This window comes from Aspergillus melleus, assembly GCF_016097325.1.
Source record: "Aspergillus melleus strain CBS 546.65 chromosome Unknown contig2, whole genome shotgun sequence".
Taxonomy (NCBI): Eukaryota; Fungi; Ascomycota; class Eurotiomycetes; order Eurotiales; family Aspergillaceae; genus Aspergillus; species Aspergillus melleus.
The window spans coordinates 5,322,912-5,347,172 of record NW_025763371.1 but is presented as its reverse complement, the minus strand read 5'-3'; the positions used below and the strand labels follow the sequence as shown (position 1 = coordinate 5,347,172).

General features: G+C 52.0%; 9 protein-coding genes across 9 annotated transcripts; 4 read left to right on the top strand and 5 right to left on the bottom strand.

The window, feature by feature from the left end:
- Positions 1 to 3,469: 3,469 nt before the first annotated feature.
- LDX57_004704 (uncharacterized protein) lies at positions 3,470 to 4,324 on the top strand (the record flags this gene model as incomplete). The annotated part of the gene is made up of 4 exons (XM_046086375.1): positions 3,470 to 3,530; positions 3,599 to 3,658; positions 3,709 to 3,738; positions 3,801 to 4,324. The coding sequence occupies 4 exons, from the start codon at positions 3,470 to 3,472 to the stop codon at positions 4,322 to 4,324; spliced, it is 675 nt and encodes a 224-aa protein (XP_045942339.1).
- A 721-nt stretch (positions 4,325 to 5,045) lies between these two features.
- Positions 5,046 to 9,193, bottom strand: VPS41 (CLH domain-containing protein; the record flags this gene model as incomplete). The annotated part of the gene is made up of 4 exons (XM_046086374.1): positions 5,046 to 7,716; positions 7,769 to 8,733; positions 8,789 to 8,815; positions 8,870 to 9,193. 4 exons carry the CDS (start codon positions 9,191 to 9,193, stop codon positions 5,046 to 5,048), a joined length of 3,987 nt encoding a protein of 1,328 aa, XP_045942338.1.
- Positions 9,194 to 9,399: 206 nt separating this feature from the next.
- LDX57_004702 (RMD1 family protein) lies at positions 9,400 to 10,770 on the top strand (the record flags this gene model as incomplete). Its single annotated transcript, XM_046086373.1, has 2 exons — positions 9,400 to 9,738; positions 9,799 to 10,770. The coding sequence occupies 2 exons, from the start codon at positions 9,400 to 9,402 to the stop codon at positions 10,768 to 10,770; spliced, it is 1,311 nt and encodes a 436-aa protein (XP_045942337.1).
- A 319-nt stretch (positions 10,771 to 11,089) lies between these two features.
- rny1 (T2 family ribonuclease) lies at positions 11,090 to 12,856 on the top strand (the record flags this gene model as incomplete). Its single annotated transcript, XM_046086372.1, has 6 exons — positions 11,090 to 11,409; positions 11,503 to 11,800; positions 11,885 to 12,077; positions 12,181 to 12,411; positions 12,484 to 12,587; positions 12,713 to 12,856. 6 exons carry the CDS (start codon positions 11,090 to 11,092, stop codon positions 12,854 to 12,856), a joined length of 1,290 nt encoding a protein of 429 aa, XP_045942336.1.
- A 1,163-nt stretch (positions 12,857 to 14,019) lies between these two features.
- On the bottom strand, positions 14,020 to 16,433 carry ace2 (putative C2H2 transcription factor (Swi5); the record flags this gene model as incomplete). The annotated part of the gene is made up of 2 exons (XM_046086371.1): positions 14,020 to 15,671; positions 15,734 to 16,433. 2 exons carry the CDS (start codon positions 16,431 to 16,433, stop codon positions 14,020 to 14,022), a joined length of 2,352 nt encoding a protein of 783 aa, XP_045942335.1.
- A 1,213-nt stretch (positions 16,434 to 17,646) lies between these two features.
- Positions 17,647 to 18,754, top strand: ubi3 (ubiquitin-ribosomal 40S subunit protein eS31 fusion protein). The gene is made up of 4 exons (XM_046094811.1): positions 17,647 to 17,707; positions 17,979 to 18,084; positions 18,179 to 18,459; positions 18,519 to 18,754. Exons 2-4 carry the CDS (start codon positions 17,991 to 17,993, stop codon positions 18,606 to 18,608), a joined length of 465 nt encoding a protein of 154 aa, XP_045942334.1. The 5' UTR covers positions 17,647 to 17,707; positions 17,979 to 17,990; the 3' UTR covers positions 18,609 to 18,754.
- Positions 18,755 to 18,942: 188 nt separating this feature from the next.
- On the bottom strand, positions 18,943 to 20,500 carry CHT4_2 (glycoside hydrolase family 18 protein; the record flags this gene model as incomplete). Its single annotated transcript, XM_046086370.1, has 7 exons — positions 18,943 to 19,601; positions 19,653 to 19,713; positions 19,762 to 19,811; positions 19,868 to 19,897; positions 19,956 to 20,209; positions 20,272 to 20,372; positions 20,462 to 20,500. 7 exons carry the CDS (start codon positions 20,498 to 20,500, stop codon positions 18,943 to 18,945), a joined length of 1,194 nt encoding a protein of 397 aa, XP_045942333.1.
- A 1,567-nt stretch (positions 20,501 to 22,067) lies between these two features.
- On the bottom strand, positions 22,068 to 22,247 carry LDX57_004698 (uncharacterized protein; the record flags this gene model as incomplete). Its single annotated transcript, XM_046086369.1, has 1 exon — positions 22,068 to 22,247. One exon carries the CDS (start codon positions 22,245 to 22,247, stop codon positions 22,068 to 22,070), a length of 180 nt encoding a protein of 59 aa, XP_045942332.1.
- Positions 22,248 to 23,022: 775 nt separating this feature from the next.
- On the bottom strand, positions 23,023 to 23,772 carry LDX57_004697 (uncharacterized protein; the record flags this gene model as incomplete). Its single annotated transcript, XM_046086368.1, has 4 exons — positions 23,023 to 23,151; positions 23,216 to 23,381; positions 23,447 to 23,681; positions 23,760 to 23,772. The coding sequence occupies 4 exons, from the start codon at positions 23,770 to 23,772 to the stop codon at positions 23,023 to 23,025; spliced, it is 543 nt and encodes a 180-aa protein (XP_045942331.1).
- Between the last annotated feature and the right edge of the window lie 489 nt (positions 23,773 to 24,261).

Sequence of the window (24,261 nt, the reverse complement as noted above, 5' to 3'; positions counted from 1 at the left end):
TTCACCTCCATTCGCGTTGTGTTTATTTTTTATTCTTTTTCATTTCATCTTTCTTTTTTTCTTTTTCTTTTTCTTTTTCCTTCTTTTCCGGTTTATGTTTGGGAATACACGACCAGGGGCGCGTTATTCGATCTCGACTCTGTACTTTCGAGAACTTGCCTCAGGGACGATGCACACGAAAAAGATACCCTGTTCCATTTTCGTCGGATTTGCATTTTTTTTTTTCTATCTCTGGCTATCTGTTCAGTGCCGTTCTATTTAATGTTGTCTTGGTTCGGGTTTCACGTGTTGTGCCGTGGCTACACTGTCCCAGCAACAGACTTGCCCCATTGAACACAGGTGGCGGCGGTCTTTGCTATGATTTGAGGTTTCTTGCTGCTTCTTCACAAACTGTCTTGCGCACCAGAATGGATGACATGGATGTAAATGTCCAGGCCACTGGCGGTTGTTCAGGGTATTTTTTGGGTCACAAGAGGGTTAGATTATATATGAGCCTACCTCCAGAATCGATTCAATTGATTGTGAACAAATTTGTCAACCTTTTCCTGTCCAATTCTCTCAAATCCCGGTAATGAATAATCTTCCTCGCTACACATGAAACCGGGATAGTATTCAGGTTGTAATGGAGTAGCACGCACGAACGGAGACGTTGCATTCCACCTAAAGAATCAGGACATTTCGGGAGTCCTCGGCCAGACTTGTCCCCGCCCCTTTCCTGGAGCAAGTGGAGAGGAGAATGTTTCCGTGTCAACGCAAAGCAGCGTTACTGGCCGAGCCGGACAGGCTTGTAATTGGAGGTATGGCTGGTATGGAGCGGCGTACATGTACCTTACGTACACCGTGTAACCTGAGGTGGAAGATTAGGTATCCCTAGGCGTAATTACCAAATTTCCTTTGCTTCCATTGACACCTTGAAATCGAAATACACACGGACTAAGACTCCACCTTTTCTCTGGATTTACTTATTGGTCGGGCCCCGGACCGAAAAAATCAAATTTTCCATTTCCGGTTTCCAGGTTTTCGAACGTTTCCTGAGACAGCCTCCATATTTTACCTGGAAACGAAGAAGTCGGTTAGGAACGGGCGGGTGTCCCGGACTGTTTCCATCCATACGCAAGTACCGAGCGAACCTGCCGAGCTTGTCATGGTACCGTATCATATACTTACCTACCCTCTCACTCAGCACTTAACCTCCCCATCTTGTCGTATATCGTAGGTATCTACTGACAGTACTGTATGCTGGAGAGGTAAGTCCGGGCAGCTAACTAACTACCTAAGATCTGCAGGCATTTCCAATTATGACCAATATCTGTACGTCCGGGTGTGAGCCGCGTCTCCCGGCTTCTCCGTCTTGAGACTAGGGACTAGGGTGTTGGGCATACCTCCACTGACCTGACCGACTAGGCTACTATGGGGTACGGAGTACGTGTTACACACCGATAGATTCTGCAGATGGTAGTTGCTCCGTGTCAAATTTCAATGGACTCGCGCGGCAGGTCGATGCGAGAGTGAATAGAATCCAAAAGTGGTATCTTCAGACTATAGTATGGCGTATGTACGGTGTACCCTATAGACATGCAAACATGATCTTCATAAAAACAGAGTTTATGGTTTTCATCCGCAATATTGCCGCCTCATCTCTAATTCTTCTATTTTTACAAGATCAACCGCTCCAATCTACGCACATCTCCAACGGTCAGGTTATCTCGCAGTCGATCTCATCGACGGACGCATACCCACCAATCGCAAGTACCTGTGTGCCTTGAAGATAGCACCCCATTGCCCGGGCCCCTGGCCCGAAATCGACGAAGAAATCTTCAACCAAAGATCGTGCATGGATTCATCCGGTCGATCCATGGCCTCGGGACTCGGATTGAGAACCGACCTGCCCTATCGTATCCATCGAGATTGAGATTCAGGGCAGACTAGGTTTCACTTCCTCCCCTATGGACCTGAGACCCCGGGGAGGAGAAGAAAAGGTGGAAAGGTGAACCATCGAAGCACTGCCCGTCGTAGTGCGCAATACGTGGTAAACCGCCGAGACGGACACCGGGGAGGAAAGCTGTGTAAATGACATCATAACCCGTTTGAAACCTTGGTTCTAGAACAGCCCGTTAGGACAGATAAACCGGTATGACATCATAGCGCATGACAAAAGCGAACTACTTTTCCCAAAAACCGGATTTCGAGCGATGGCGCGCCCCACACGGGACGTGCCGATGTGGCTCTGGCCATATGGTCTGGTATTTTACTTTTTTAGGCCTGTTTGCGTCGCGGTTTCGTTACGTATGCGTGTTTTTTACCGTCGGTATGGTTTTTTTGACGGGGGTATGGCTTCATTGGGGGTGGTTGTCGTTGCTCGTGAGGGTTGCGGTTGGGGTTTTGGATTGGCTATGGTTAATGGAGTTTGTGTGATGATGGATAGGGTGTTGGAATGGTCAATGTCAGTGAGGATATATCATTCAGTTTAAAACATACATGTCGTGTAGGTTATTGCGACCTGTCTCTGCCTGCTACTCGTGCTTATGAATATATAGTTCCGATCTATATTCGTATATCCATGTATGGACAAAGTACATACAGCTTGCGCAGGGACAGAAACACAGGCCATACCACCATCCACTCTAATCGGTATAAGCTTGATTCCTTCCCTGGCATGGTTCGAAAGTAATCAGCCACCGGCTTGCCGTGAAGAAACTTACTGAAAAAGGATCTGACTGGGGCGCATCGGCGTCCGATCTGGCGCAAGATCCCAGAATTTGCCACCCAGATTAGATTGACAGCTGCGGAGAAAGCCCGCTAGCGATCAGCCAGCCAGCCCGCTTTGTTTACTAGTATTGGGTCCCCACTGTCCAGTGTTTCTAGAATCCCGCGTGGAAAAGGCGGCGGTTTCTGCAGAGGGTTTGTGCTGAGGACGGCCTGTGCAAGCGGCCCTGACAGGTGACAAGCACTGGGGTGGCCCTGAGTGGTCCCTCCTATGTCTATTGGTTGCACATGTCCGCCTGTCGTGCAAATGTTACCTGGGCAATGGTGTACGGACGCAGGGAAATGGATAGGGGAAGTTACCAGTAGCCTTACTATCAAGGCCACCTTCTGCCGGTAGTTGCCTTGGTACTCAGGTGTACAGGCACGGGTGGCAGCAGGTCGTGCCTTCCATATTGGGAGGTACCTGTCGCACCTGCCCAAACAAAGGAACCTCCCTTTTTGGTCGCCGGCACACCTGACTTGCTCTTTCCTCTTCTGCTTCACTCGCTTCTTTTCTTTCTCCCCCCTCTTCTCCTTATCTCTCCTCTCCATCCACCTTCACGTTCGCTTCATCTCGATTCATCCCAATCCATCTGGTTTCCATCAACGGCCATCCATTGCTTGATTGTTCCACAGCTCTGTGTCTTTGTGCGTTCATCTGCTGCCTTTCACTTTCTGTTCGGGCCTTTTTCTGACTCCTGAAGTGAGTAAAATGGCATTCACCATGAACAAGTTTCTTGCCCTGGTGGCTGTTTGGTTCTTTGTGGTGGGGACTGTGGTTGGTGGTAAGTATCTTGAGTTTGATGATTTTTGGGATGGACTCGGATACTAATGATTGCAATCGGTCTCTTAGATTCTCTCAAGGAGCTTGGCAATGCTATCGATGACAGAGATGTTCCGGAGCGTGCTGTTTGTAAGTGCTTGTTGATTGTCCTCGGTTCTGTCTTTGTGCTGACTCCACAGATCTTGAATCCGGTCTTCTTCCTCGTGATGGTACGTTGCTCATCCAATATATGTTAAACCAATGGACTGTATGATTATTAACCTCTGTCTAGGACATCTCACTGTCACCATCACCGATACCGTATGTGAGACTCGGGTTCCTCCCACTACTTTGGTCACCGCTCCACAGCCCCCCGCTGTGACTCTCACTTCTGTGGCTCCGCCTACCTCGACCATCGAGAATACCCCTGTTCCCTCGGAGTCTCATAGTGGCCATACCACTGCGACTGTTCCTCCTGAGCCTTCCTCCATGTCGACTGCCGAGCACACCCCCGGTACTACTGGCCCTGTCATCCCGACGAGCACAGTTGTGTCCTCGGGTTCGCAGCCAAGTACTCATGTGGGCTCTCAGACCACCGGTCCTACTCCATCGAGCTCGCCTGCGACTTCGGCCGGACACCCAGGTAGCCACTCTGCCAGCTCCCAGACCACGGAGTCGGCGAGCACTGGCACGGCTCCCAGTAGCTCCCATTCTTCCACTGCACCTCCCCTCTCAAACGATGCATTGGCCCAGGGAGGCATGCAAGGCACACTGCTGGCTCTTGCCTTGACCTTCGTTGGCTTCATGGCGGTTTAGACTGTCTGTTCGCCACCCCAGCGTTGAATGGCGGAATTGAACGGCATCTGGTCTGGCTGGTTATGTTTTTCATTTACCGCTTTGATGATCTTACGTCGGAGATGTTTACATGATTCAGTTATGTTTTCTTCTTAGTGGGTTGCACTGACGACTACACGCTTTGCTCCCTTTAATACTGAGGCGGTTATTCGCATCTTCATGATGGGCCAGAGGCTTCTTCAAATCAAACTCTTAAAAGGTTGAACATTGCTTGCATTGTAGATGTTACACTACCATGGGTATCTCCTAAGAAACAAACAAATATCGCCTGTAGAGGCTGGACTTATCGCAAAGTTGAGATGGTAGTCAAAGCCGTTATCATCTTCGTATATGCACCTGCACTTGGAGCTTGTGAGTCAATGAATCTCACGATGGCAGGACGGTAACTCACGAGATTCAGATCAAGTAAACATCCTCATCTGCTTCGATCGCCTACGACCGACACCCCGCATCCCCTGAGCCCACCCCCCAGCACCAAGAAAGATTCAGTCCGTATAGAAGACCGTCTTCCACAATCCTATCCATCTCCCCCTACGAATCAACATGACTCTCCCCAAGATTCTCCATCTCCCTCGCCAGCGCACAAATCCGACATCCATCTCCGACCCGGTCCCTCAACAACCGCGCAGTCGTGACCTTCGGCCCGACAGTCCGGGACGCAGCAGCGGACAGTGACGGTTCGTCAATGGCTTGGGTATGTGTTCGAGACGGCGCCCATGGTCGCGGCGTCTGTGGCGCGGACCGACTGTCTGGTGACGAGGTGGGGGATGATGTAGTCGGGTGGACGTGCGAGAGGTGGAAGACGTGGCCGCAGGCGAAACCGATGAGGATTTCTTTTTCTGTTGGTGGGGAGGGTTAGTTTGTGTGGTTTAGGTGTTGTATTTGGGGTTATGGCTGGGGTGGGTGGGATGAGATGGTAAGGAGAGGGTGAGGTGAGGTGAGGTGAGGTGAGGTGAGGTGAGGAGTATGATATGGGATGGATTTCTGAAGAGGGAAAAGTAGGTGGAAGGTTGATGCTGAACTTACCATTAGCAATGAAAGGCTGCTGACAGCCTGCGCACCGACCCGCCTGCGAGGCCGAGGACGACGAGGCCGAGGCGAAAGGAATAGAAGTTCGCTCTGTGTCGGCGTCGCTTTTCACCTCGTCCTTGCCTGCAGGTTCGATCGACGGCAGGCCGGTAGACGCATCTTTCGTCTTCTCGTCTTCGATGATGTTGAATTTGATGCCGCGTCGCTGGCCCCGGCGCAGGGTGTCCATACCCACGGCGACCTCGCTCTGGAGTACCTTGGCAGCGCCCTGGCTGATACTGGCCTGCAGGTCGTGTTCGCGGATCAGTCGGGAAAGGCCCTCGCGGAGACCTTCGATCTCGAGGCCGCTGGGGATGCGTCGGACCAGCTTGATGGGGTCGATGGAGGTACCGGCCTCGACGAGCAGGCCGTGGATGAACCGCGGCTTGTCCATCGAGTAGTCGAGGAGGTCTTCCCAGAGATCCGGGTCGTCTTGGGACTTGGCGAAGGAGATCGCCTGCGAGACATCTTTCAGATCGGAGAGAATGAGGTTCAAGGCCCGTTTGGTCTGTCCGGTCTTGGAGAGGAGGTAGATGAGCTCCGGGGTGAAGTGGCGGGTCTCGCAGATGGTGACGGCTAGGTCGAAGGAGTACGAAGTGCTGATCTGCAGGAACTCCATCAGCAACGGACGGTCGTAGTCCGCGAAGAGCTCCGCCGCCGTGTCTGCGAAGTTGTCGACCAGTGCTTTCCCTTCATCCGCCGCGAGCTTGCTGGCAGCGTCCCGAATGTGGGCACCATGTCCTCGTCGGGGCTTGGCGGCGCCGTGGGGGAGCGATTCGCCTCGCCACAGGGCTCGCAGGTAGAAGTATAAGAACAACAGGCGATTGGTCGCTTTCAGTTGATCGACGACAATTTCCGGGCGTACAATACCCGTGTACGCTTCGCTGACGAGGAGCTTGATGGGCTCAGACGTCACTTCGTCGAGCTCCGAGACGGGCGCGGATTTCATCTGCGCCTTGGACACACGGATCATGATAAACGCCGGGATGTCGTTGGTGAGCTCGTCCAGTAAACGATGCTCTTTAATGAGAGCCATAGCCGTGTCTGCATCTTGTAGACGAATATAACAGCGCAATGCTTCGCCGTAGTGACCGCCGGCGAGATACAGTTTAGCAAGACACGCCATCAGAATACGCCAGTCCTCTGTTTCGGCCGCAACCACACCAGGCTGCAGTTGCTCTTCGATTATGGCCGCAATGCTGTTGGCGTCAAACAAGTCAAAGGACCACGAACCCACCAGCTCCCTGAGCCTCTGTCGATTTTCCGTGACATAATGACCCAGAATGGCCTGGTAGGTAGCTGGAGGCAGCGGCGGGCGCAGATCAGTCGGAATGACTGAAGAGATTTCGTCGACCTTGTGGTGTTTGATGAACGTCCAGATCCAGTGATCCCACCTTGGCGTGGAATGTATTGCTTTCACGCAAACTTCGGCGGCGACAGTCCAATTGTTCGCGTCAACAAGCTGTTCTATCCACAGCTCGCCAACCCGACTCTTCTCTTGCTCGGCGGGAGAGCCAACTGCCCGGCCGGTCGTCGTGATTGAGGATCTGTCGTCGGCGAAGAACTCACCCAGGCTGGTTTGCGATCGTGCGGGAGTACCGGGTACGCTGTCAATAGGCTGGATGGCAGTCCCTGTCCCTGCTGCCTCAGGATGCTCGTCAAGGAGATTCCAGGCTTCTTCGTATTTCTCGTGGGCCTTGAGCCACGCCAGGCGATCGGTCAACTCCCGCTTGAGTGCCACCACCGAGTCATAGGGGCTGTGTATGAAAATCTTGGGTCCTGAGTTGCCCGCAATAGCTTGTACCTCCTTCGACGCAGGCTCCTCCACCGAAATCCGCCGCGAGGCAAACGTGCTTGGCGCCCGACTAGAGCCTTTGTCGCCGCTGCTTGTCGTGCTGCGAATGCTTGCGCCTGAGCTGAACAGTCGTGCAGGATACATGGTTGCATCCCACAAACCAGTCCCGAGAGCTTCAAGTGTCCCGCGCTGAGAGACGGAGACACCTGTCTTCCAGGGAGGCACAGCACATAGGTGGTAGTCCGAGGACGTGAGTGTCTCATAACGGCTAACCGAAAGGGTGTCGGCGCTGAGCTCTTCTTTACTCTCAATATCGATGATGCGAAGCTCGGGCTCCAGGCCTCTTGGGCGGCGACGACCTCCACGAAGACTACCGTGTTTGGTCCGCTCCTCTTCCGAAACCTCCTTCTCCGCCTCGATGTATGCAAGAACCACCAACAAGGTGGGTGTATAAAGCGATATGCCGGAGATCACACAGTCGGTTCGTAATCTAGCATGAGATTAGCCACTGATCTACGTTCCGGGGTGTACGCTAGACTTACATCGTCGCGACTTCGACAGATCCAATTCTTCGATCCTTGTTGGATTTGCTTGGCCGATCAGGGTAAACGTCAATCACCCAAACAGTGCCGCCCCATCCTACCACAAGTTTTTCAACCCTTTCTTTGGTGGGGATTGCCTGGGCTGGGGTGGAATGGTCTTGGGACCCTTCCTGCGTCTTGAGATCCTCACTTCCCCAGGATCGCTCATCAACCCATTCTGCACGCGCTTTCCAGACACTAGCCATCTCCTCCCATCCTGTACGGTTGGGGCGATCAATGTGGCTGACACGCCTCCAAGCAAGTTCTGCATCGGCCGATTCCAGATGGAGGTTGGATCGCATGATCTTGATCCCTTCTTCATTGACCCAGACCACAAATTTCCCCGACAAAGACCACTTTATTGTGCTAATCGCACCCTCTCCGCTATGCAGAATACTGTCCTTCCCTGTGTTGCCTCCTAGACCTAAAGACCCAAGCCAGCTGGTAGCGGTGGCTGCAGCTCCCCCCATTGTAGTCGAATTTGTACTCGCACCCACTCGACCGCCAGTGGTGAGTATGAGATCGCCAGCGCGCCCTCCGGACAAGAATGTTCGGTCGGTTTTGTACTCTGGAGAAAGTGCCACCGCTTGAACGGGCCTGCCGAAGTTCCGCAAGAGGACATCTTTGGGGTCTACAAGAGACGCAACGCATACGTTTCCATCCATCGAGGACGTGGCAATGTAGATCGCATTCGAAGGTGTGGAAGCGACGGCCGATTGATGGCTTGACCTTGATTGGCCCCGAATACTGCCGCCGCTGGACAATGGCTTGGTCGGGTGGCTGAGGTCTTCGGGTACTCTCGTAAGGGCGTCTGGTTTGATGCTCGGTAGAGGTGGAGGGAAGGGTGAGACCGAAATCGACGTCACGCTCGCGGAGTGGGCATGGTACACACGCAGTGACTGGAACAGGGGGAGCGATAATACATGCTAGGAGAGCTGTTAGCTACACAAAGCACCCTAAGTCAATGAGGATGCCACTTACAGTATTGCCATTATGCGTTCCAATTATCTAGAGAATTCTCAGCGTCTGCAAGTACCCAGGAAATACTCGACAATAGCATACCATCTTGTCACCCGCGGCGAGAAAGGAGCTCGTTGCATCCCCGTTGCGATACACCGCTCCCAAATGCTTCGTCATGTATGTGTACTTCAACCGGGGCTCTTCTTCCTCCTCCTCCTCATCCTCGTCCTCTTCGGTCTCCTCCTCAGTCATGGTACCCTCCGTTTCGTCGTCATCGCCATTCGGATCCTCTTTGTTGCTCTTATCCTCGGTTCGGTGTTTGCGATGGGCGGTAGGTGAATGGACAATCTGCTCGGCAGATGCCTCCATCGTTGGGCTTATCCGAAGGGCATCCTCCGATGCCTCCGTCGCGCCAGGCGCGTCCATGGCGAGAGCCTTGTTCCGTGCCTGGGACTAGGTTGGGATAGTCGGGCTCCCAAACTACAGCGAGCTGCAGCTGTTCCGGCGGACCTTCGAAGCAGATGGTGACTTAATGCGATGACTAAGCCGCGGCACCTTCACAGTCTCCGCCCGGCCAACTCTGGAGAACCTCAATCGTCCGCCCCTCTTCTTCTTCCTTTCTTTCGGTGTCAATGTTCGCGAGACAGTCCGTCTGCTCGGCTTGCAAGAAGCCCGCGGTGCTGAGGCTTGTGCAGCAGCCCCGGAGTCAGTACCTTCATGCGTCCTCACCATTGAATCTTCCCCGCCGGAAGGACTTTTTCTCCTCCAATGCCTACCTCAATCAGAAGCAGGCCAAATCTGGCGAAGTGACTTCTGAGTCGCTTTCAGAACCACAGAAGCAGCGAAGAAGAAGTAGTAGGTTACCGGCCGCTTCAACCTCCCTGCGACGGGTCGCAGTCGAGGCACAAAGGTCGAAGGATGGCTTTGCATCCCGAGCCCAGCTCCGAGAGCAGGGCCTTTATCAGACTAAGGTACGAACACTTGCATATCTACACTAGACGAACAGTATGCTCATCAGGTTGTATCTACAGACCGTAACTGCCTACGCCGTGTCAGAACAGTTCGATATGCGGAAAGTGAGAACCATTCTGCAAGACAGAGGCTACGAGCCAGATCCGTTCGAAACCGGCCTTTACCCCCAAGTCGTTCACGTTCAAGTTCCCCTAGACTCTATTCGACGTGTGAGCAACCCGAGTACAACCGACCTGTCCCCGGAAGAGATCGGCGATATCTTTGTTTTCCCGTCTGGTACGGTAGTGGCATGGGGCCTTCCCGAAGGGTTCACATCTTTCCTAGCAACAAGGACTTTACTTCCAGCGGCTGAAGGGGCCCATGTCGACGAACTGGAAACGGAGGATCTTGAATTCGTTGAGGACCCATCTCGGGAACTCAGTAGCATCAAGGGCGACACCATCATCCTCGGGACCAAGCCCAGTACGAATGAGCCCGAGTCGCAGCAGTTGGGGAATCGACAATCCGTAGAAACGGTTCTCAGCAAGATTGCATTCTCCTCGGGGCTCGCTCGAAGTACGAAGCTGGCAGTTTTGGAGGCATTGCTATCGAATTACTTCGAGTCCACCAGACCTATTCCAACGATGCTGTCGCAAGGCTCCCGCCTTCCCTTTACGAGGGATTTCATTCTTCGCAAGACCGGCCAACTGCTGAGCGTTCGTGCGCAGCTGAACCTGTACTCGGAACTCACAGACTCCCTTCCCGACATCTTCTGGGACAGCCGACATGAGCTCGGATTAGAGGGATACTATGAGCAGGTAGGAAGGGCGCTGGATGTGGGAATCCGCATCAAGCTTTTGAACGAGAAGATGGATTATGCGCAGGAGATCGCCAGTGTTTTGCGCGAAAGATTGAGCGAAACGCATGGGCTCCGACTTGAGTGGATCATCATCCTGCTCATCGCCGTAGAGGTAGGTTTCGAGGTATTGAGGCTGTGGAAGGAGCGGGTCCATGAGAAGGAGCTGCAGGGTGAGGGGAAGACTGTGGACTGAGTGGCCTAGAATTATCTGTACAGCACATCGCGTCTCTCCTCAATATGATACCCTTTTACTTGTATGTCCAAATCGGGAAAGGAGCTGTCACGTATCTTATCAGCTGACCGCTTGCATGTGACGGCTCCTTCTGAGTCATCCGCCTATCAAGCTTCACGTGCTGCGTCATGGGGCGTCGCCTCACTTGGAGCTGACCTTCTTAAACTTAGAGGGACCGGCACTGTAGTCTATGCTCGTTCCTGAAATCTCTCATCGGTTCTGATTCTCCTGGTTTCAATCAATTCATCCCTACCGTCCAAGGCGCCATTGCAACAACGCCATGGTCCTCCCTATCAGCGATACCAATGACTCCACCGCATCGATAAGGCATCGCCTACTCCAATCACTCCCAGGACCCCAGCAGGTCCTGAAGGCCTTGACAGGCTCATTGAGCATACAGTCGCTCTCGGGGTCGGACATTGACACCTCACAGAACACCTTCCAGCATTGCTCCCAGCCGGAGCTGAGCTGTCAAACCAGATATCACGGCCAAGACACCTGCTGCTTCAACTATCCGAGTGGGCAATTCCTGCAGAGTCAATTCTGGGACGCTGACCCGGCAATCGGTCCGGAGGATTCATGGACAATTCATGGACTCTGGTGAGCCCTGGACACACCATTGCGCTGGGAGGCTGGGAGTCTCGGATATATATATACATGTTCGGGGACACTAATCCTCGGCTCTTTCTCTAGGCCGGACTACTGTGACGGCGGATTTGATCAATACTGTGACAATCATCGGAGATACAGCAACATCTCCTTGATCCTCGTCGACTCCGGTCGAGGCGATCTTCTGGATGAAATGCGACGCTATTGGAAAGACTGGCACGGCGACGACGCGAACCTTTGGGAGCATGAGTGGAACAAACACGGCACTTGCATTAGCACGCTGGAACCCCATTGCTACGATACCGACTACTATCCACAGCAGGAGGTGGTTGATTACTTTGATAAAACCGTCGAGGTTTTCAACAATCTTCCAACATACAAGGTTCGGGACTCACCGCTTCCTCTTCTTGCTCCTTGCCCTCGAGGCAACAAGCACTAGGAATATATGTGTATCTAACGAGGACAGACCCTTGCCGATGCCGGAATCTACCCGTCATACGAGAAGACATACACCCGTCACGAAATCCAAGATGCTCTGACCAAAGCGCATGGAGCCGAAGTGTCGATCCGGTGTCGACACAATGCCCTAAACGAAGCCTGGTACTACTTCAACATCGCCGGGTCCTTGCAAGCGGGCAAATTCGTGCCTTCAGATCCGGGTATGTTTGCTCCCTTCCTCGTTCCACTCCAGCATGATAGAGAAGTCACACCCATCCAATCTGATTACGAGAAACCAGATCTAACTTGATCTTCGCGATCCAGACGGCCAGAAATCCAACTGCCCAGCCAGCGGCATCTTCTACCAACCCAAAACACCCCGCAAGGGAACCCCGACCAAGGGTCCATCCGAGCCCACGGCCCCTAGCACGCCGTTCACAGGACGCGGTAACCTGGTCGTCTCGACACTCGGGCAACGCAGAGGCTGTCTGATTAGTCGCGGGACGTGGTTCACGTCGGGGACCTGCGCGACGTTCAGAGTCAAGGAAACTTCTGGTTCGTTATTTCTCCTCCTCTACTTCTTTAGTCGTTCATACCAGGCTCACTAACCAACCAACAACCTTGTAGACGAAGCTACCTCGTTCACATTACAATCCAGCATAGGGGCCTGCGCATTCGAAGACGATGTCTTCAGCTGCGGTCCCCATATCACATCGGCGACTGAGTTCAGTGTAAGTAGCGTCCAACTTACTTTACCTGCCACTTACCCTCTCTCTTCGCACACTCACCCACACTGCCTCTCTGTGTATCAATAGCCGACCCCAAAATTCAACGAAGATACTAACAACCAATTCAGGCCGAGGACACCAAACTCTCATACCGCGGAAACACCACATTCTTCGCAGACAAGGCACCCAAGGGCCCTGTGAAAAGCGAAGTATTTGCATCTGAAGCGGACCATCCGATTCAGTTGGAGATTAGCTGGAAGGGGAATTATTAACTACTCCGTAACAAGTAACATCTAACTAGTCATTCTATCTTAGTCATTGGCTCCTTCGGCTCTGCTCTGGCTATGGCTCTGGCTCCGACTCCGTCTCTGTTTCTGTCTGTTTCTTTGTTTGTGCATGGCTCTAGAAACTAGAAATTGTCCCTGATTAGACCTGCATTGCCTTATATAGGCGGTGCTTATACACTTGTACTGTTATTATCACGGTCATCGGTAAACAGATCTCGAATAGACCTACCTCCAAGGATAATCTACAAAAACCATGAATGAAGATATTCGAGTTCGTCAAACCGATGGATTCTATTGCTAAGTTAAAGTACAGGCCATGGAAACTACCAAGGGGAAGATTAAGTATCTAACAGAAGAGTTCGCATGCCGCCAAGGTCACAAGTCACAAAAAAAAACATGAAACAACATATCAAGTCCAACTCAAAGTCAGAGAGGCAAAGTCAAGTAAAAATCAAATCAGAAAAAAGCAAAATTCATTTAATACAGTCTTGAAATCATCGCAAAACGTAACATCGCATAAAGGTTCAAAGCATCATCAACATGGATAAGAACTCGATGATGCATCGAGTCATAAAGAAAACGAACGTAAAGGACAACATAGAAAAAACAAAAACAGACAAGAAATTCGTCAAATAAAGTAAAACGAACGGATGACCTGCAGAACTCCAATGTGTTGGCAATGTAAAAAAAGTTTCCCGCAAGTCCCAGAATTGTTTGTCGTACACGTAAAAGTCGCTTTGAGAAGATGAAAAGATCGATCGCAATGAAATGCATCAGATGGAAACAACATTCAAAGAAAAAGAAAGAAGATGTAAGAAAAAAGCCCGAAAAATTCTTTTGTCACAGATGTCATTCACAATGGGTAAACTTGTGTGTCGTTGAAATCATTTGTCGTTGGAAAAATTGTACATAAAATCTTGGTGTCGTGATCACTTTTGAAAAGCGTTGTCATAAAAAATTGGGGTTCGCTGTTTCGAGTCGTTGAAATCCTTAAGTCATGAGAAGGTGTATCTTGTTGCACGTTGGCCAGTAAGCCAGCAGAAGTCGTCCGTCGTTAGCTCGTCAGTCCCAATTTTGTTTTGTATGGTTATAGCTCTGTCTCCGCGAAGGGTTGCTATCCGTCAATTGCCATGAATTGCCAGGTCGCCTTAATCCATGAGAAACTCTCGGGTCATGACATCGGATGGCTGCTCGTCGACCTGGAACTGAAAAGAGAAGAAATCGTCACTCATAGGGGGACCGGCGGAGAAACCTTTCCCAGAAAACAAATCCATTCCAGGTTCGAAAGAGGAGTTCACGTAGTCCGGGAAGGAAGCCATGTCAGGGTCCGCCAGGTCGGGGAATTCATGCTTGCCGAAACCCGTTGAAGGAGCCTGACTGATGAAGATGTCGAGGTCGGGACCATGAGACGAGTCGGTCAGAATTGGGGCGGTATGAGGGGAGGACAATGCATGGGTGGTTGAACAGGCGTCCGTGTAGGGGCAGGCGTCACTGTTCGTCAAAGACGGCATGCCGTGTTCCTCGATGATCTTGTCCAGAGGGCCCTTGGAAGGTGACAAGGGGAGCATCTCATCCTCTGTGCTGGGAGTGACCGACCGCTCACTGTAGGTGGGAGACGTTCCGTGATCATGAGTACCACCAGGAGAGGCAGGAGGCGTGAAAGTGAAGACTTCCGGTGGTAGCGAGTAGTTGGGGTTGTTGAAGACAGGCATCTCTGTGGCAGGACTAGGCGCACGTAGACTCATGTTCTCAAACACCTCTGACGGTGGCGAGTTGCGCGACGTATCCGACTCGAGGGAGGCGAGGAACTTTTCGGCGAGTTTCTGGCGAGTCTTCGAGGTCTTCTGTTGCTGCTCCTCGGTCTCGGGACGGTGCTTCTTGGGACGGCCTCGCTTCGTCGTCTTGCGGACAATGCCCTTGTATCCGCCGATGCACATGCCTCTCTGTCGGTGTCGGGTCAGGGCATCATGGCGGGCGAAGACGTTCCCACACAGGCACTCGTATGGCTTGTCCCCGGTGTGGATTTTGGCATGGCGCTTCAGATCGTGGCCACGGACAAAGCATTTATTGCAATGATCGCACTTGTACTGGCGATCGCCCAAGTGGGTCTGAACGTGGGACTTGATGTTCTCTTTTCTGCCAAAGCGCCGTTCGCAACCGGGATGGAGGCACACCCACTTCCCGTCGTCGGGATCAGGGCCGTGGATGAAGGATGCGATCTCGTCCATGGTGACACCGGTCTCTTTGATGGATGCATGAACACGGTCATCCAGATTGAGGTTCTCGATCGAAGCGTTCTTGGGAGAAAGTTTGGCCTTCGACGCGGAGCTGGTGCTAGAGCGCACACTGGGGGACTTCCTCAGGCTGGGACGGCTAGGCGTGGCAGGGTATATCGGGAGTTTATCGGGACGTTCGTTCTCATCTCCGGGGCACGGCATGGCGGCAAGCACCGGGGAGGAGTGAAACGACGACGAGGCTGACGACGAAGCATACTGGCTCTGTGCGAAGTTCTCGGACTTGGGGATTTCAAAGCTAGATCCTTGCTGACAATCAAAAGTATCAAAGTTATCCATTTCAAATGACGCTGTATGGGGAGGGGAGGGCATTTCAATCTTCGGCTGCGTGAATGTTGTCCCAGCCACTCCTTGGAGTGACTTGGCACGTTGCATATACGACGACTGGGCTGAGCCCGGCATCGAACAATTCTGACCCTTGGTTGGCGTTGGCTGCATGTCGCTGTACTGAGCGAGATCCACCGATCTCTTGAATGGCGTCGTTGCTGGGGTAATCGGAACGTAGTCTGCTCTTACAGTCAGAGAACGAACGGCTTGGGTTCCGCGACAGAGGCCTTGCGTGACTTACGTGTGTTGGTGGGATGCTTCGGCGTGCGAGGCTGTTGAGGGATCTGTACATCGGACTGCATCGAGAGCCGTCTCATATCGGCAGGGACGGCGTTTGTCTGGTTGGCAAATGCAGGGCCGAGGTTGTCGTTTGAGTAGAGGTTCCAAGTGCCATTTTCCAGCAGTTGGCTGTCGAGTGGGTTGTTACACGAGACTTTCGAGTGATGTTGGATCAAATTGAAATCGGTGTTCATCGGCCGGTTGTCGAGATTTTGGCCGTCGAGTTTGATCATGTTCGGGGTGGCATACGCCATAGTTGATTGACTGTCCCGAAGACTGCGGTTAGTCAAGGCGCGCAGGTCTTCCTCGCATAGATCCTGGCACTCGGGCACCATCGGCATAGTCATTGGCAGCTGAGAAAATGACGGCTGAGCAGCGCGCATGTAAATCTGGTGTTGCTGTTCCCCGATCATATGCGGGGGTTGTTGGGGTCCTGTTACGCTAGGGTTAGTAGTAAAAGTGCCATCTCGCATGGCCTGCGGTCGTTGCATGGGCAGAGATCGTTGATCAAAGCTCTGTCCTCGGCGATGGGCATGATAGCGGTGCAATGCCTGTGCAGGGAGGGAGGGAGCTTTGGCGGCTTCGAGCGCGGATGGCGTGGAGATCTGCCTGCGATGTTGTCGATGCCGCTCATGCAGATTTCTCTGTGGATTGGCAAGCATGGTGGGCAAGATCTCGGAGCAAGTGTCGCGGATGGGCTGCCGATGTGATTGATAGATCTAATCCGACGTATGTAAGTCTCCGGTCAAGTCTCATGCAGGACGCAACACATCCGGGACTTCAGATGCATACCTCGAAACGCGCGACCAGGTTTTTTGGCTGGGCCAAAGGAGATGGATGATAGGACCGCCCTGTAGTTGTGTCAGTCGGTGAACGCACAAGTAAGAGCACAAACCGAGAAGGTTAGAAAGTAAAGGGAGGAAGCAAAAGCGTCAGTAAACTAGACTAGATCGCGCTATGCGTTAGACCTATCTAAAAAAGAAAAAAAAACGAAGAACAAAACGACGCTTTTGTGGTTGGAAAGCCTCCAACACCGACAAGTAACAGCTGTCGAAGCTTCGGCTTCCTGCGGAGAGACTGAAACTCGGTTCTGAGTGACAGATGGGAAACAGCGAGACAAAGGAAGTTAAGGTATTTAGAGGTGGGAACCAGAGGAAAGGTGGATGGGGATGATGAGGCTATCCCGATCTATCGTCCACGGTTCAGATCAACAATGGCGGCGTTGCTGGGACAACACCGCCCGGCTGAGGCGTCTGGGAAACCAGCGCTCCCTTGGCATCGCCCCGGCCACTTGTGCATCGTAGTGGATCGCCGGGCTCCCTGGCTCCAGCGGATTTAGTATTCCCAAGTGGTCCGAACGCAATTAAGGCAGCGTTAGTCACTGGCCGTTCCCTGCAAGGAGCTGGTTTTCCGCATCTCGCCCCTCGCGGTCCAGACAAACGCACCCTATCTTCAATTATCTATCATCGCTGCGTCCCTAGGATTGAAGGGGCGGATCTGTGGCCTGTGAGGGTTTGAGACACTATTTCACATGGTGCTCCCTTCCGCCGCAATAGTTGGGGAAATAATTGGACGCCCATCCGGCCAAGATTGGCCAATAAAGGGTGACTGGGGGGAGGCAAGAGAAAGAGGTAAAGGCGATGATGATGTTATTTTGGTGTTTTGGGCCGACACGATGTTGCTGCCTGAGGACCCAGGCTGCCATCCCGCGACCCGGTGATGTAATCGCCAAGACAGCGTCCCGTGATCTGAGCTTGAGTCACATGACTACTACCACCGGAAGAACAGAACGTCCGCTTATCGGGTGGCGCTAAGACCGATCAGGACAGGAACCGACACGTGACCGCACAACCGATTTTAACGCACTAAGCCTCTCCGCCGCTGCATATTTTCTCGCACACGATCTCGAAGGTTGAGGAAGACAAGTCTTGTCGAGGTGAGTTTGGGCACCCGTACCCCGAGGTTTTCTCTTGAGGAATAGGACTGGGAAGTTGTCTCAAGTCGTTTGATTCTTTCAGCCTCTGCCTCGTGCAGCGCGATAAGAACTTTTTTTTCACTGTCGTCTTGTTCTGCGACTGTCGCACCCAGAGTGAGGGAAGAGGCTCGAAACGGATCGACATCGACGAAAGACACTTCTCAGCGCCTCAAAATCCTCAAATCGAATCGCACAGACCGAACCAGCAAACTAACAATCGCAATGTATCCAGGCCTTCATCAAGATGCAGATCTTCGTCAAGACCCTTACGGGTAAGACCATCACCCTTGAGGTGGAGTCCTCGGACACCATTGACAATGTCAAGTCCAAGATCCAGGGTATGTTCTCTTCCTCCCTCTTTATCCTTGCCGCCGAGACCGCGTCGCAACACACCAAAAGTCAATCACGAAACTAACTCAACTCTCACCACAGACAAGGAGGGAATCCCCCCTGACCAGCAGCGTCTGATCTTCGCTGGTAAGCAGCTGGAGGACGGCCGCACTCTTTCGGACTACAACATCCAGAAGGAGTCGACCCTCCACCTGGTGCTGCGCCTGCGTGGTGGTGGTAAGAAGAGAAAGAAGAAGGTGTACACCACCCCCAAGAAGATCAAGCACAAGCGCAAGAAGACCAAGCTCGCCGTCCTGAAGTACTACAAGGTCGACGGTGACGGCAAGATCGAGCGTCTCCGCCGCGAGTGCCCCTCTCCCGAGGTATGTTTCTTTTGTCTTTGGTTACAGGTGGTTCTGCAGATGGCTAACTTCTCTTTTAGTGCGGTGCTGGTATCTTCATGGCCGCTATGCACAACCGCCAGTACTGCGGCAAGTGCCACCTCACCTACGTCTTTGACGAGTCCAAATAAGCGGACTAAGCGCGAGTCACCCCGCCTCTCTTTATTTCCGGTCATTTTCGGTGGAAGTTAGGTGGAGTCAGGTTGAGGAGTATTTATGGTTGACAAGATCAAATCATAGTAGCCTGCAATATGACAAATGAATAAACATGAGAACAACGTAACTGATACCTGCCTACTGCAGCTGGGAATCACCGGATGCACTCTGTAAACCAGTATGTACACTCAGGCAACGCAACGAATGTACTAAAAGCAGCAAGCGGCCCGAGTAAAAATCAACCAAAAGAATAGAACAAAACAAACAGAACGGAAGTAACTGATTCAACTGCAACCAAAGGAGAACAGCCTACTGCATCTTGGCTCTCAAGTTGTCGTACTTGCTCTCGGGATAGTCCAGAGCGTTGGCTGACTGGTCCAAAGCCCCGGTTCCGCCAACGCCTGCCACAAAGGTTCCGATCAAGCTGCCGTCGCCTTTGTTGGCAGCCTTTCCACCCCGATCGCCGCTGGTTTCCCACCACATGCCACCGCCGAGGTTGTTCTGCTTGATGAAGTTCACCTTCTGCTCTGCCATGCGGACGTTGTCGTAGGACACCATAGCGCGGGCGGACGGGTCATAGGACCAGGATGCGCCGGTCTGGTTATCATACTGCTCCGTTGCGCCAGCTCTGGGCAAAGCCTTGTAATCCCAAATACCATTCTCCCAGCTTCCCTGTCCGACTCCGGAGAAGGGGGTGCCGGGCCCGTCGGTATTGGTAAAGGCACGTCCGTAGAGGGGCATCCCCAGCACAATCTTCGACGACGGGACCTGCCCGACCTTGGTGTAGTAGTCCAGGGCCTGCACGGTCGAGAACGGCGTGGACGCAGCATTGCTGTTAGAGAAGTTAATGTTGGCCTGGTGGCCAGCCTTGGCGTCCCAACTGCCGGCATAGTCGTAGGCCATCAGATTGTAGAAGTCCAAGTAAGGAGTCATCTGAGCAAGCTTGAGCTTGGTGTAGTTCTCGGGGCCTATATGGAAGTTAATCGCATGGTCAATATATCCGTCTACAGTTCACTTACCAGCCGGGCAAGCGATCGTAAGAAGGAACTTCCGGTTGCCACCGGCAGCCCTGTTGAGAGTCTATGCTAGGTTAGTATTTAGTTATTACCCCTAGCAGCGGATCCTTACCTCGCGGCACTTCTGCAGAAGCAAGACAAAGTTCTGGGCCTGGGTTTCATCTATATTCCCGTCAGCACGACAGATCCCGAACATCGGCCAGTCAATCTCGAATTACCTTTAGGATATTCCCAATCAACATCGAAACCTGTGTCGAACATGTCAGCCATCAACGAATCATTCTATGAGATCCAGAGCAATGTTACCATCCAGTCCCAAATCTAACACCAACTTCGTAGCACTCTCAGCAAACCGAGTCCGTCCAGCGTCGGTGCTTGCCGGCTGGGCAAAGTTGGAGGAATAGGTCCATCCTCCGATAGAGAGCAAGATCTTCAGCTTGCGGTTCTGCTTCTTCAGCAAGTAGAACTGCTTAATGCAGCCATAGACGTTGGTGCCAACGTCGTTCCAGGAGTCCGTGGGGTAGTGTTTCTCGATGTCGGACCAAGTGTCGGACAAGTACCTGCGGCGGATTAGTCTGGGGTTGAAACGCCGGTGGGACAGTACGTCAACGTCAATGCTTACACTTCCCCGGATTCCGGACGCACGTTGGCGAAGGCATACAGAACGTGGGTCAATTTGTCAGCAGGGACATCCTGGGGGTTGTGGTTGCGTCCGTAGATCGCCTTTCAACATTGAATTAGTTAGTTAACAATCCCCAAAATCACAAACACAAGAGTAAAATCAGACATATATGCAGAGACAATCAACTCACCCAGTTGACAAAGTAAGCAACAGACTTCATGGAAGACATGGTGGGCTCCGACGAGTTCTCGGGAGTAGCTACGGAAGTAGTCGTAGGGCTGCTAGGATGCAGGGGGATCAGAGTTGGATTAGATCCAAAATAACGGAAAGAGAAGAAGATCACCACGCCGAGTACGACGAGGTAATTGAGAAAAGGAGGGAAAGCCATGAGTGCCAGCGACGTGAGTTGCACTTACTCTACTTTGGCTTGACAGATTCAGAATCGATTCTCACAGGAAGCTGCAGCAGTAGCTCCGTGGCTGCCTCAGGCTTACCGGGAGTGGTATGGTATGACGTCGGAATGAACTAGTCCCAAAACAGAAATAGCAACAAGTGGCGGTGCAAGACACGGCGTGGGGTGCTGTGGCTGGTGAGTGTTGACTGTGGCTGATGTGACAGGAACCGGATCTACAGATGGACAGGTTTTGGATGGCGAGATGATGTCCCCTTTTTATATCTCTGATCTGAGCAGTTCGGAGACACAGAACTGTCTCTTCCACATTGTCTTGTTGTTTGAACCCCCCCCGGGGAACAATTTAGTGGCGTAGTCATTCATTCCTCAGTCTGACCTTTGCATTCCGGATGACTACAGCAACGTCGCTTCGATGAAGAGCCAAAGTTGGACTGAGTAGAAGCGATTTCAATCACACAGAGAGTCTGTCAGGTTAGCCTCATCTGACGAGCGCCTGCCAATCTGTCACAAGAGCACCTTGAAAGCGACGAACAAAGGATTGACCATGTTGAGAGAGGGTCAGAATCTCGAGGCCAGACCAATGGCCGAGATACTAAGATCGGCAGGGTCTAGAAACCCCAAAGTTGCCTCTTCGCCATCCCAGCGACCTTAACCGACAAGCCGTGGCAGGGACGCGCATGATATTCAGGACCGGAGCTAGAGGAGCTCTCAAGGCCGTCATGGGAACTGGGGTTGCAATTTGCCGCCGTCGGGCTGACTTGGTGTAACATCCAAACTAAACGACCGAAGAGACGGGACGAGCGAGCCAATATATCCTTCCCCGACAGGGGGGAATGCTTGGTTTCGGTAGAGCCCCCTGACTCAAAAGACGGGATGGGCGACTGTCAAAGGGCTACATCGCATGACGCAGAGACCCCCGACTGTGTTACAGGGCGGGTGATGAAGATAGCGACCCTGGTCGAGGGTCCCGGCAGAAGGGAAAGAGATCAAAGAAAGAAACAGAAGTCCACCGAAAAAGAAAAAAAAAAAAAAAAAGATGTGATTAGGTCCCATCAGGAACAACCTTGTTCATCGGCCCCTCAATGCCCTCATGGTCGCAGAATGGGTCCCTGAAGCCGGGCAACGTGGCAGATGACTCTGAAGCCGAAAAAAGGGTCGAGAACGCACGAGGAGAAGAAGAAGAAGAAGAAGACTCCGGTTCAGCTGAGGTCTTCCTGGCGCGCCCCTCACGACTCTGGTCTCCGGGTCGCTGATTTGGCATCCACCGGGGCAACTACTGCAGGGCTCTTCTGCACGGCCACCGTCTGAGATCCCACCGCACGCGCCCGACTCTAATCGAACCGAAAGCCGTGGGTCACGAACTTAGTGCAGCGCTAGCAACCAGTCACTGGCGAGTACGGAGGTAAGGGAAAACGCCCCGGAGGAGTCCAAGTTTCAGGTTCAACTGCCATGCATCCGTGGGAGCGTCTTTCAGCTGGGTTGTGTTCGAGGCAGATCCACCGCGGTAGTCGGTATCGCCGACGGGGATTCGTCGCTTGACGACAACGGTGATATTACCTGCCATTCTGGGACTATTGTGAATTTATCACATCGTATGAGATCCGATTGAATTTTTATCAACTTTTTTTTAGTATCATTTTTTGATCTCGCTCCACATTTTCTACCCGTGGGGATCCACCGTGGGAAAAGTAGGGTTTGACAGGCAACGCCTCGGAAAGCGCAACCACATAAAGAATAGCAGTAGTATGAGCTGCCAAATAGAGAAATAAAATGAAATAGGAAACGATAATTCTCTATTGAGCTAGTCAAATTCAGACCTATCTTACCCACAAGACACAAATAACGCCGAAATTGACCCGGTTGAACTATGTATGTATGTACCTAAAGACATCATCTCATTCTCATCTGACTGGCACAGATCCAGAATACATACATCCAAAGATAACAAATGAAAACCAGAAAATGTAAATCTCTCGCAGAGAGAGTCATCCATCATCTAACATAAATCAAACCAATCAATCACTCGTAGGGGATATCATCACTGTGTATCAGAACAAAGAAATAAAAGAAAAACGCTTTTCTGCCCGGCAAGAATTAAGCGACCTGCGCTTGAGAATCATATCATGCCACCCCGATATTAAGCGTAGAAAAAGAAACGAAAAGAAAAATCAAAACCATCAATGCCGAGGCCCGAAACCGTTGAGGAACCTAAACGTCGTCATATCCTCTCATTTTGGCCCTGATTCTGCCAAGAGATACCAGGCGTCCAACCTTTCTCATGATTGGGTGTCTTCTTTTTAACTCTTCTTCTTTTTGTTTTAGTTTCGGTCTTTTGTAGTTCATGGATGCGAACGGATCCAATTCAGGATCATCTCCAGGGACGGATCATCGTCAAGCCAATGGCCAGCGCGCATATCGGCGGCTCGAAGATCGGCAACAACGTGTTGGTTCGTTACCTGGGCTAGTTCCTGCGCAAGGGTCAGTCCGGGTTTGTTTGAGATTAATTGAATCGAATGCAAGGATTGTCATTACCTGTCGGAATGTATTACTGATAGCCTTAAGTTGCGACGCATGTTGAGGACCGGGTCTCTGGCCTTGGAGGACGTTGGCGCGATGCATCGCCCATCGCTTTGCGGCCGCCGCTCGCAGGTAAATTCGATGAGCTTGGAATCGCCGAGCACTTCCGTCAAGGATGACCCTAGTTCATGACTTATGTCAGTGGATGCTCTTGTAGAAATGGCTTGTCTGTAGCCGCGCGCATACCTTCTTAGCTCTGCCTTCTCGGTCTCGGCAGTGCTGCCGTGGTTGGCCGGCATGCTGGGGCTGTAGTTGGATGACATCAGGTTCTGGGCGGCGGCCAGGGACTCTCGGATGACGACGAATCCTTCTTCGTAGTAGTCGTCGGCCGGAACTTGGACGTTTTGCTGGGGGATGTGCAAGAGGAGTGTGCGGTAGTCATTGATAATCTCGGCCAGTCTTAGGGCACGGGCTTCGTTGACTAGACCAGGTTATATTCATTAGTCTGTCATGCTTTCCAGGTTGATTGAAGATCTAGTTCAGGAGGGCAATTACTCACGTCCGTCTGCCATGGTGATAGTCAAGGTCGTTTTACCAGAAAAGGACCGAAAGACTCTATAACGAGAGGGAATTGGCGAAGAAAAGATAGAAAGCAATTGAGAGCCAACGAAGAGACCAACAACTGACTTAAGCAAATAGAAGCAAGTCTAGTACAGCGACGGACAAGAACACTAATAAAGCAGAACAAGAAAGTGGACTGAATGTTTCATCTCAGAAAAAGTCGGATCCATGGTTCGAGGGTGAGATATGCCTTTTTAAGGTTATTTCGATATCCACGGCCACGATGGAAACTGAGCGCACTATTTCCATAAGCAGAGCTTTCGGACAGTTCTGCAAAAAGAGGATCATCATTGTTCGTGGCTGGCTGCACCAATGGAGGCTGATAATGGAGAACCAGGACATCACAGCTAGAGACTGCAGCTGGGTCATAGTATCCGTGGTGGATCTATAGCAAAACAAAGGCGATTAGTCTTCGGACCATTTACGGGTTGTCTATTTCA